General features: G+C 36.9%; 1 protein-coding gene across 16 annotated transcripts in view; it reads left to right on the forward strand.

Annotated features, from left to right (window-relative positions):
• Mbnl1 (muscleblind like splicing regulator 1) overlaps positions 1-13,022 on the forward strand; it is a 140,884-nt gene that overhangs the window by 110,931 nt on the left and 16,931 nt on the right. For all 16 annotated transcript variants that reach the window (XM_029537358.1, XM_029537350.1, XM_029537354.1 and 13 more), the window contains one exon: positions 4,578-4,778. In XM_029537358.1, the coding sequence (XP_029393218.1) occupies positions 4,578-4,778 (201 nt within the window). The remainder of the gene's footprint in view (positions 1-4,577; positions 4,779-13,022) is intronic.

Consider the following 13,022-nt stretch of genomic DNA (forward strand, 5'->3'; position numbering starts at 1 on the left):
AGCTCCATTAGTGTGCCCTGTCAGGCTTTACTTGGGACCTGGGTTAGCAGTGACTCTACAGAGTTTCTGGAACAGCTACTCATCAGGTACACACCAGCACCTTGAGACATGCAACCTGTGTAGAAATCCCAGGCACTTAATCAATCTGACATGTGTGTATGAGCAGTTCAGAGTCCTTAGATTCAGTTCAAGTCTCAAGAGTGGCTTAGTTTCTCTTGTCACCTTGACTTTGGCAGTCTTTCCTATTCCCAGGGTTCCTGGGCAGTGGGTGAAGAATGCTTTGAAGTTATCATCTGTCCGACTCCCAGACCACCTAGAATTTGCCAGTACTTTCTGTGCTTTATTGTTTTATTACTCATACTCATGGCATTATGGCTAGTTCATTCTATAGAGTCCCTAGGAACATATTTCTACATCAGCCACGTTGACTTGTTCATCTGTTTTGCCATGCATCAGTCAGTCTGACTTTGCAGGTTTGTGATCAGTCCCTGAACTGTAAGAATAGACCTGTGCTCATTTGAAGCCTTTATACTGAGGTCTTAAATTAGGCTTCACTGTTTAAATGTTTGTTTCAATAAAACTGGATCAAAGGATCCAGTGAAGCAGAGTGAAGAATGAGTTCCTTCCCCTTCCCATTCACAAGCTGTGATTAAAGTCCACAACAGCCAAATGCTACATTCTTAGACAAAAATTGAATATGGGTTTATTCATAATTCCTGTTAGCTCTGAATGCTGTCTATATTCAAAACAGTAGTTCACTAAAACTAGTTCTGTATCTGTTTACAACATGGTGCTTGCCTAGAAACAGTTGCCCACACTTGGGATGTCCTATGGTTTTAAAAGAGCTTGGCATTTCACTGTTTACAAGTTTGACTAAAGCATACATGTATATACATATGCAAACATTCTGCTAAGCATACATGTGTACACATGCACATTCTACCAAGCACACACATGCGCACATTTTACTAAGCATATACATGTACACATGCACATATTATACTGAACATACACATGTGCACATTCTAAGTGTATGTCTATATATGCACATTCTATTAAACATACATGTGTACATATGTGCACATTCAACTTAGCATGCACATGTATACATGCACATATTCTATTGAACATACACATGTATACATACTCACATTCTACTAAGCATATATGCAAACACATGTACATCTAGGAAAATCTGACTTGTAAAATTTCTGTCCCATAAATTTCAAAATGGTAAGTTTTGGATCATTATATATGACCCTTCTGTTTTATAAAAACAGATACTGTTTTCAGCATTTTAAAATAAACAACCTTGTGACATTTTCAGTGTTCAGAATAATAGTTATAATACTTAAGATGTAATATTAATATAAAAATTAGAAAAAAATAAAGTTAAGTATTCATTGTAAAGTACCAGCTAAATTCTGAGGAGGAAAAAGAATATATGATTAAATCTCTTTACTGTCTAGATATCTGTGCTAGAAAATATATAATGTATTTGCTACTCTTGCTGGCAAAGAAAAATCAGCTAGCAAATCTGCAAAGAATATGTTCTCCAGTAACTGCAGAGGTGGTTACAGTGCCAGGTGCCGGGAAGTAGTAGCAGAGGAAGCAAGAGTGGCTTTGGGGTCAGTGCTACACTCAATGCGGGGGTGAGCTTTATGAGACAGAGAGTAGTGGTGTGGTTCCCTGGGAAACGTCGAGAGGTTCTGGTTCCTGAAGCACAGCTAGGAGTCAGACAGGTAGGCTGAGGGCAGGCAGTGTGGACAGAAACTCATAAATACTCATAAAAAGAGAACCACTAAGAAACTTGTCTCCTTAGAAACCTTCTGTCCAATCGGAAAGAAATCTATTTCTTTAAATACATGGAAATGGAATCACCCTGAAACTTTCAGAAATACTGCCGCCAAGATACCTTTCCTGGGAATTCAGACAAGGAGGGGTGGAAATCACAGGTTAAAACTCCTCTAGGTAATTTTAATTCACATTTGGTGATGATGTGAGAAACAGACTTCAAACCAGACTAGAAGCAGACCTTCCATTAATTCATTTATAATGGTAGACATGTAACATTCGTGAGGGTCTTCTTTAGAAAATAAACATAATGATATCTCCCAGCAAAGTGGCAGCTCATTCATTGAATGCCTACTGTAACCAGGCATTGTTTTGTGTGGTGGGAACCTAGAAGGGAACTAAGAGATATCTTCTACTCTCCTGACATCACCCCTCCCAAAGAGACCAAAGAAAGGAAAGTCTTACAGCAAAAAATTAAATATAACCCAAGTAAGGCACTTATCACAGAGTGGCATGCCAGGGATAGGGAATTACTAGTAATAATTGTGTTTGCTTACTTAACTAGGATGGTAATGAGAAATTGAATAACATTTTCAGTTATAATGAAACCTGATACCTGTAATGGAAGCAGAATGCTTCATTTAAAGTAAACAAGTGATAAATAAACAGCCCCAGAATTAGTAACTGGAAAATTCCTTAGAAAGGTAATGCTAAACCAACCTTCATTATGCTTTTTTGGAACAAAAATATCTATATCTATAAGTCACTGCTGCAAGGCTGTACTCAGCATCAAATATACCAGCTACATAGTTAGACATTATCCAATCCCTACTTCAGAGAAACTAAGAGCTACTAAGTGCATCCATTCCTATCTTTGAGATCTTACGAGCCCTCTGCAGGTCAGCTCCGGTAATGCAGGAGTGACCATTGTCACTGTCTTTCCTAAGGATTAAGATCCACTCTGAGCTGTAAACCTTCCCCCCACCCCCACCGCCAACACAAAGTGTTCATAATTTGTGACAGCTACATTCTATCCATATGTAGGTTTTCACTGTATTTTACTTGGTGAGATTTAACGAGGCTGATTTTATTGGCGTACTGTCATCATCGTGTCAAGTCAGGGGACAATTCCTTCATCCTGAGTGCCGTTATGAAGGCATTTGCCTTAAGTAATTCCTATAGTATACAGTGACCTAAACATTTCAGTAGCCTGCTAAAGTCAGTATCAAGTGGGCTTTCTGGAAACTCATTTTAATTTACAGCTATGAATGCAAAGAGAAAGGATATTAATTAGCTTTCAATCTTTTAGGACTCTGCTAAATTCCTAACAATTCTTCTATCTGGTCTGGGATTCCATACCCTGTATCTGACTGTGTGCAACAGAATACGAATTTGGCTAGAATGTTCTTGGACAGAAGTTTAAAGCATGATCACCACACAGGACTGACCCTGTCATGGCGCTGCCCTGGCCTCTAGTAGACAAAGGGAAAGCCTGAAGTCAGCTGCTGTTCGGGGTTTTGTGGGGAGACAGATGCCACTGGGCCCAGTTTTACACATGGATCCTGCTTGATAATAGTGTAACACATGGAAGCTTTGTATTGCCTGAGGGCAGCTGCTTTGCATTGGAATGGGCTTGCGGTTTAGAATGAAAAGACTTATTCTAGGCTACCTCATTAGACAAGGGCCATAGACCTGTCAGATAACTAAACATGGTGTTCAAAGCACATGCTTGGAGGACTAGCTGTGTTAGCTTGAATGTATCAGTGTGAGCTATGCTATGTTATAAATTCTTCCCAGTGAATCAATGTATGCATTAAATATTTTATCATTCATACTCTTCTTAGTACAGATGTGTACACAGTGTAGAGCTGTCATGTAGGATGGATGTTCAGCCATGGCATAGTCCTTTTGGACCTTATGCTCTCATATTAAAGAATGTCATTTATGCATAGTAGATCCCTGGCTTCTTTCCATTCAGTGCAGTAGCACCACCCCAGTGTGTCCTGCCCGCTGACAGCTGACAGCCCATCCCATGTTGCTAGGTGTAGGTTCTTGTTTTTGTTTTTGTTTTTTTATAATTCTGTGGCATTTCCTGGGAAATGTTCTATCGGTGTTCACATTCCAGACATTTTCTGGAGAAGGTTAATTTCCATTGCTGAGTGCCTCACAAGTATGGGGTGGGCTTGTAGAACATTGAATCTTTCTTCTGAGAAAACGACATCAAGTAACTAGGCCAAATGCTGTCTCTTCTGTGCTCAGAAGACAGTGGAATCATCAACTCTCACAGCCCACCCACAGATTTGGTAACTGCTCTGGCTGTGGAACTCTGTGATCCCCTGGGACTTCTGTGTCTGCTCAGATGATAGGCACCCTGTTAACACTTGAGAACAGACCTTTCGACTATATCTGACACAGCAGTTACACAGTGTGTGTCTCAGGCACGTTTCTAGGATTGAGTCACAAAGGTGGAGACTGGGTGAGCACAAACAAGTGTCTGTACTAAGATATTTAAGACGTTAAACCACAAGTATTCTAGATGCCAAGCTTCGAAACCCCTCTGGAGATATTAATACATAGTCTGCCTGCTAGATTTGGGGAAAAACAGTGACTTAGCAAATGTTTTTTGTTAAAATCTTCTTAGACTAAATTAAAGACAGAATTAAATAGAAATTAAGGAAGGAAGAGTGAATGATAGATGAAGAATAAATGATAACTGTATAAGTAGAGTGTCAATTTGGAATTGAGACTTGCCATTAAATTTTGCTTTTTGTTTTAATTTCCAGCCAATGTTTTCAGTTGCACCAAGCTTAGCCACCAATGCATCAGCAGCCTTTAATCCTTACCTGGGGCCTGTTTCCCCAAGCCTGGTTCCAGCAGAGATCTTGCCGACTGCACCAATGTTGGTCACGGGGAATCCTGGAGTTCCAGTGCCAGCAGCCGCTGCAGCTGCTGCACAGAAGTTAATGCGGACGGACAGACTGGAGGTAGGTTGAAGAGTTTTACCCTCATAGTTTCCATTACAGTTCTTCAGTGTTTATAGCCAGAGTGACTTTAAACTGAACGAACATGACTTGTTTCAGTATTAACGCAAGTTTTTTAGAATATGGGTGTGCTGTTTTGGTTAATACAACAGTTACAAAATCAGTCAGCATGCATGTCTAGGTTCCTCAGTGAGGGCTTGGAACTGGGATCAGGGTGTCTGTTACTCCACTTTGTCTCAATATCCGTAAAATCTTGCACATGATGCTAATGCTTATTCCTCAAAGAATTAGAAAAAGTGTTTGGCCCAGAACAGTTGCTTCTTGAATGTTTATTGTAGTCATCAATACAATATAATGATTATTGGAGTGAACAAATAAATGATTGAAGGCCAAAGGATCTCATAAACAGGAACACATTGGCTACTGTGCATGAAATATTACAAAACTCTCTGCAGATGTTGTCATAAACTCTGAAGTACTTCCACTGAGACAGGTGGTTTTATGAAATGCACCCTCATAAAATCGTTTTTAGTAGGCTGTCACTTGATTGTCATTGTCTTGGGGTAGAAGATGAGCAGACACATACACTTTACTGTTGCTGAATGAAAAGGAAATTAGAGATATAGTTCTAGTATGACATTACTATTCAGAATTTTAGCATGGCATTAATTAACTGCCTTGATAAACAGTTTCTGTAGGAAAATGGCCTATTAAACTGAGTCACCTGTCTTGTCTGTCTGCTTGGGAAGGACTCGGGGCTAAGATGGCCTGGGTGTACTAATTACGGGGAAAGTAAAGTAGGGTGCACATGAAGGGCATTGAGTCTAATAACTTTCCAGGTTGTTAGAAATATAGTGAAATACCTTATTTATTCATTATACTGTGTTGAAAGTATTAGAAAGGGTATCATATTGCAGCATTTTTGTCAGGATGTGCCAGATATAGCCATCACATAGCCTACCTTTAGAACAACCTGATGGGAAAGATGCTGTCACTCCCATTGTGTTACAGAGGAGTCAGAGCAGAGCAGGAGATGGGGGTGGCCTGTCCTTGCTATAGAGATACACTCTGCCGCTCGGCTTCTCATGTCCCAAGTATAGTCATTCCTGAACAGACCCTGTCTGCAAGTGAGATAGGACAGCATCTGAGAGAGTTTTCTTCCCCAATCTTCCTAAGGAAAACACAAGATTCTTAATGCATGACTGTTAGTTGATTAATGGACTCAAATAGTCTGAGAAGAATGTCAACATATTAATTATTAATAGGTAACAATATTCAAAGCATTAAGAGAATGTGCTTAAAGCTGAACTACATGCTTAAAACTGTACATTCCCTTGAAAGTTTCGGTAGTTTTTTATAGTTGTATTTTGTCATTTTGTTTTTCTTTCCACGAAGAACTGTTTGTGGGTTTTGTCATTTGCCTTTGCTACTGCTAGGACAATCTCTCCTGTGTTACGCATTCCCAATAGCAGTGGGCATGCCCTTGGTTCTGTTCCCAGGATCTAAGTCATTGTCACAGTCATAGTTGGGGCCTGAAACAGGAAATGTGCATGTGCCTCTTTCTGCTCTGCAGTGTGATTCCAGAACCTAAACACACACACACACACACACACACACACACACACGCACGCAGGTATGCATACAACCTTGGTGCTCCTTGGAGCACTGGAGGGTGAAAGACATGAAAGGAATGCCTACGGTTCTTTTCTCAAGGTTGGTACTCTGGTTATTTAAGAGATTAAAGCCACATTCCATCTTCAGTTGAATTTTGATTTTATTCTGAGGTAAAATTGGTCTAAGTCAGCTAGGATCTTGGCTTTGTTCTTCTTGTTATATCTTTTCCTCCATTTCTACAATTTGTCACACAATAAAGAGATTTCAGTCTGATTTGTTTATAATCACTTAGAAGACCTAGCAATGACAGTACCAAAGGGATACAAAGGTTTGAAGTTGCAAAGTAGGAACCTAGTAGACACTGCTTGTAAGGTAGTTAATGCTTATGCTTGGTTTGTCAGACCAGTTTCGTGTAGCTTATTTGTAAAATTTGAGTATTTGCCTGATTTATATTTAATGTCATAGAGCATTTGAATCATGTGTTGACTTTTAACAGCAGCCTCATAAGTATTGAAACACTTATTTTTTTTAATGTATGTGCATATATAGTGCACATCACAGATTCACAACTTCTGTATCAGTATGCTTATCCACTCATTGTTGGATATTATTATGAAGATTGTATGTTCTGTACTGTATAGCTCAGACTGGTTTTCTCTTAAAGTGAGGCAAATCTGTTAGTCACTAAAGAGTTGCTCCTAAAATTCTGTTTTGTAACCTTGGATCCTTTGGATCCTTTCAGTAATGTCCATGTATTAATTTAATGCCCAAAGGAGTATCTTAAGAAATTATTACTCTGTGTACAAATATTAGAAATTGCTAAGCTTTAGGTCATGCCTGTGTTTCATGACAAAGCATTGGTAGTAATAGAAATCATCGACTTGTAAAGAATCACAGCCATTTTTCATGGTGCAAAATAAATGCATGGACACATTTATTCTACAATCTCTAGTAGGGAACTATATTGTATGTCCTTCAAGTTAATGTTATTGTGAATATCCATGAAGCCTTTTACTTGTCTGTTACTGAGGGCAAGAAAGGGCCCTCATAAGAATAAAACTAAACTTATAACTGCTACCCTGTAACTTGAAATGTCAGCTCATCAACCTGCTAATGAATTAACTAGTCACGGAAAGATACTTTCTTGCACAGAGATTTTAGTGTAAGATTATGACATACGTCATGACACTCCAGAGGAATAGTTTAAACGTTTGTTAACATTCGTTTTGGGGACATGTTTAGGTCTTAATCATTCCAGCTACAAAACATGTTATCTTGTTTGTACTTGTGGACATGGTGCAGGGTAGTCTAGACTTTGTGGAGACTAGCATCACTTGGGGTAGTAGTTTAAGTGTGGGACCTCATCCATATAGACTTTGTAGGTCAGTGGTGGGTCTCAGGAGTTATTTTCACTTATTAGACAAGTGATTACAAAGACAAAATGCAAAGCAATTGCTTGTAACTCAACTTTTCACCACTCCTTCAAGTGTCCTTATGAGTGACTGAACTGAAAATGCACTTCTATTAATGTACCAACTTTTTTTTGGATGTCTACATTACTGAAGGATTTTAGATACTGTGATACTTATTAAAGTAGTTCATACTGCCCAGGAGGAACCAAACACACCTCAGTGGCTGCCTATTTCAAAGACTTACCAAGACATTAGACAGCTATTTGGTTAATTAAAGGCACCATTTTATATCATCTCACTTTGTGAGAAGAATATGTTAAATATGTCAAACAAGTTGAGCAAACTCCTTGCCTCCTCCTAGGGCTTGTTTTAAAATCAACAACTCTTGTTTTGTGAAGGCATATATATATATATATATATATATATATGCATATATATAGGCATATATATATATATATATATGTAATGGTAATGCAAATGTCTACTTTACTGAAATGCAAGCATATACTAATTCTTTACATATAGGCGAAATTTAATATAATGCTTATGACTTGGGCACAGAGTATTATTTGAAAGCCAAATAGAAGAAACAAGAATATCTAGATTGGTATTTTAGTGAGTTAATGAATTTAGTATTATATTAAAGCAAAAGTCCCCAGCTGTTGATGGTTCTCCACTTAAGCCCTTTTACTTGTCTTCCAGCGGACCCATGTGACTCACAGCTGCTTGCCAATCCAAGTCCAAGGGGCTCTAGTGCCCTTTTATAGCCTCTGTGGGCACTACATTCATGTGTGCAAACCCACACATAGACAATTACAAGTAAAAGGCTTTATAGTCACTAAGATTAAAAAAGCAGCAACTCTTTATCTTCGTGTGTGTGTGTGTGTGTGTGTGTGTGTGTGTGTGTGTGTGTGTTTTCTGGGATAGAACAAATGTTTTTATCAGGAAAAGCTTATCAGTATCTTTTAGTTTGTATTTTTGTAGAGGATACATTGCCACTTCTTGTCTAATACTTTAATATCACTAAAAAATTTAAAGAAATTTTAAAAGAACACAATTTTAAAATCATAGATTAGCTATATAATGTCTCTTCAAAGTATACTCATGCTTCTTTTAACTATTTAATATTATTTCTCTGTCAGTTATTAATTTTTATATTTAATTTAAGTTTGTCCAAAAGGCTAACTTATAAATTATTTTAATATAAGGTAATTACTAACTTTGGCTTGACTATTCATTTCCTACTATTTCACAAATTTTTCCTTTAAATTAATGTTTAAATTTCTCTTTATTTACAGTTATTTTGAAAGAGTAATAAAATTTCTTTAGAGTTATAGGCTTTAACATGTTGATGACCTTAATGCTGTGCCTGAATTATTGTTCTTTTGGATTTATGTAGCCTTTCCTAGAGTGACAGAAACCCTGAAGTGGATTTAATACTTCATTTTGGGTCATTCCTACACACTCATAGTTGACTTATCAAGATATGTAGTTAAATGACAAATGTATACATGTACACAATATAATGATGTATATTTCACACCCAGTATAAATAATAATATAGGTATATTGTACCTTCTGAACTAAAAGACGATGATGCCCACATTATAAATTAAAACAAAAAAATGCCCATTGGATCTTAACAGAAATCCTGCAAGATATTTAAATAAATAAGCAGATTCTCTTGGGTTGTTTGTTCGTTTGTTTTTTGTTTTAGAAAAATGAATCAAAGTTTACATGTGTGAATGGAGTGATTATAAATTTAAAATTTACATTTTATATTTATAATCACTTGGAAATGTGATTATAAATATAACTTAACTATAATTGATCCATGAGGCTCACCAGAAATTTAAATTTAGGGAACTTAATTCATTTCATGGAAGTACAAGCAGTTTGTTTTTAATTTTTCTTGTATTCTTTTTAGAATAAATATTAGAGCCATAATCAAATTACTGATTATCAAGAATACTTTTTTATTTTTATTGATTGATTGACTGATTGATTGGCAAAGTTTCACTGCATAGCCCCAGTTTCTCTGGAACTCAGAATGTAAACATGGTAGGCTTTACACTTAGAGATGTGCCTGTCTCTGTCCTCTGTCCCTGGGTGTAAGGGTTAATTAAACCGGTTAAAAGTGTTTGCCACCCCAGAGATTTCACCACCAGGAATGACTTTTAAAGCTAACAAGTGATGATAAGCTTAATAGAAATGAAGTCCTTGGGATTTGTTGACGTCCCAGAATATTAAGGTCAATCAAGTCCCTAGCCACCATTATGGTTATTTTTTCCATTCCTGACTTTTGGTGCTATTCTCTAAATATTGCTGAGTTTGTTACACAAATGTGGTAAAAACAAACATGCACCCTCTAGAGGATCTCTTCTGAAAAAGCTGTGCAATAACTGTTTAGCTTTAAAGAGTTCCAGAGTTGTTGTGATTTCCCCAGGACCCCCAACTGTCACCCCCTAATGAGACATGAAAATCTTCCTATAATTTTCAAATATATTTGTTACATTTTTAAAAATAAAGACTAAACAATGCAACTCCTTATATTAAATAGATCTGAATGCTGTGTTATAAGCTGTTTTCTTTACACTAATTAGTATTTATGTTTTAATTGCTGTTAATACTGTTTAATTTTCTGAATGTCTTTCTATGACAAGAAATAGTTACAAAGTTGCAAACTCCATCTTCTTTGTGCCTTGTTACTACTATCCTATTTATTTAACCAAAATATTTAGCTTTCCATATTCTCATTTCTTTGGAAATTTGGCAGCTTTTTTCCTATTGACTATCTAAAGTTTACAATTATCCTACAAAAGTTTTATGAGAGATAGAATTTATAATGTTTTGGTGAATATTGCAGTGGAAATGCTGCATTTCATACTAAAAGCAAATTTTATCCATTTCCAGTTACACTGTATAAATAGCCTATTTAATGTTCACATTGTAAGATACACAGTAGTCTTTTTTGATTGAATATGATTTTGTGTATGGTTTAGTGTATCTGATCATTCTAATTTAGGTTTATGACAATCAAACTACAGGAAATACTTTAAATTTTTGACCTACAAATTTTATTTCTACATATTCAGATTAGAAAATTATCCAAAATGCCTATTGTCATATTTCCTTTGAAAAATTATTCATAATATGAAAGCAATGGAAATAATCTCTAGATCCACTGAAGGGTCATCCATACCATGTGCAGTGTTTGGTATCTGAGGTGCAATAGGAAATGCTGACTTTGACCTCATAGAGGAAAATAAAAATGTTGAAACTGTTAAGTAAATCATTGCTTTCTGAAAATGGTAACCAAGTTGTACCCTGATCACATCCATGGAAAAGTTTGTACAAGCTGAAAACTGCACAAAAGGAAATTAAAGTCAGAATATTGCTTGGATTTTTTTTTAAATTTTGTCTGTTTTTAATTATGAGATTAAATATGTTGAAATAAGTTTTTAATCTTAATTTACCAATGTAAACTACACCTAAAAGATCTGTCTTGTTTTAATGAGATTGGTAAACTCAGACTAAAATTTCCTCAGCTTTTCAGAAAAAGAAACAGATCAAGTCTATATTTAGCAGTCAACAGATAGACCCTTTCTGCTGGTGGTGGCTGTAAGAGAAACTATGGTTTAAAGTTGGCTTCATTCAGTCTCCCAACATTCCAGAGTACATCTAATGTCTGCCAGACTTTCCTTGCAAGCCTGTCACTAGTTAAACTTTTGTGATAAGCTGTCTCCTACACTATTTTGCTAAACTCATTCCTAAACTCAAAGTCAAAACTGCAGCAAAAATGACCAGTGGACACTAAAATCTTAGGAGAGGCTGCTTTGCCAGTGCACTCTGGGTGGATTCCTAGTTATCAGCTCTGGTTAACTACTTGTCCAACTTCTCTGTGTGCTTTCCTCAAAAGAGTGAAGTGTAAATTGTCATCAGGAAGTCCTTAACCTATAGAAAACCATACATGCACAAACAGAACTCATAAATGTACTGTCTTTAGGTCAAAGGTCTTCCTGCCAAAGTGGCAAGAGTTGACACATAGTGTTAAGTCTTCTGCTTTCAGCTCACTCTTAGTCAGACTTAGAAAGAGGGTTGTTGAGGACTGACTAGAGAGAACACCTGGACCTGTCTGTGTTCATGTTAAACAAAGTCACAATGACAGGTTTGCTTAAGCAGAGAGGTGACCTTTCTCTTTACTACATGACATAGCTTTAACACAAAACGTATTTTATGGAGAGGTAAACTCACTGCTTTGTAATGTATTTTTCTCCAGGGTATCTCCTAACCTGGCCCCAGTGATTAGGCCATAGTTCAGAACAGGATCCTGGAACCTGTGTTTGGAAGGTCCCACAACTTCCCTTGGTACTCAGCTAGAAAGGGGGCTTGTTCTGAAACACAGCTTGGTCACATTTGCTTTCTGAATTTTGACCTCTTTGTTATTCATGAGCTTTATTTTTTCTGTTCAAGAAGATGAATATGCTAATCAAAACAGTCTTTTGTAACTTTCTAAATCATCCGTATTTTTAGTGATTCAGCATACTTAGCAATTGAATAAGCTAAGGCAGGGCAATATCTGAGTTAGGCTGTTGCTGAGCTGTAGAATGCAGGAATTAGGTAGGTGAATGTTTCCAGTATTCATTTACAACATGATTTTTGAGATGTCACCAAACCCAAGTTCTTAATATGAACCACTTTCTACAGTTATAGGATATTAATATAGTTAGGTGCTAGGTTTAAATGTGGTCGTTTTATTAGAACTTTAAAAATCTTGTTCATGCTAAACTAAGAAACGGTGTCCAGTGTTTGCATATGCCTTGTTGGTGGGTGGGGGTGAGGGGAGAGACATCCAGGAAGCATAAAAGCTGTGTCTTTGAATTTTGTGTTGTAAAAATTTGAGGTTTGAAACAAGAGTTCAAACAAAGTAAGGTCATTCGGTGTTTTAGATCGCCCCCTGGTGGTCAAAAGATCTAACTCCCAAAGGGGAGACTTGGAAACTTCAGTACAACTCAAAGAACAAATGAGTGAGAAAGAATCCATTTTACCTCCTCCCAGGGATTCCCTACAGTGAAATTAACAGATACAAAGCAAATACACAGTAACACCAATGAGTGTCTTTCTCCATCCACTTTCTATAGCTGCCAAGGGAATTTCTAGTGCCCAAAAGTGACTCCAGGAAACATTTTGGTTAGAAAGGATCTCAAGCAAGAATGTTTTG

The sequence above is a fragment of the Mus pahari genome, chromosome 4 (assembly GCF_900095145.1).
Source record: "Mus pahari chromosome 4, PAHARI_EIJ_v1.1, whole genome shotgun sequence".
NCBI lineage: Eukaryota > Metazoa > Chordata > Mammalia > Rodentia > Muridae > Mus > Mus pahari.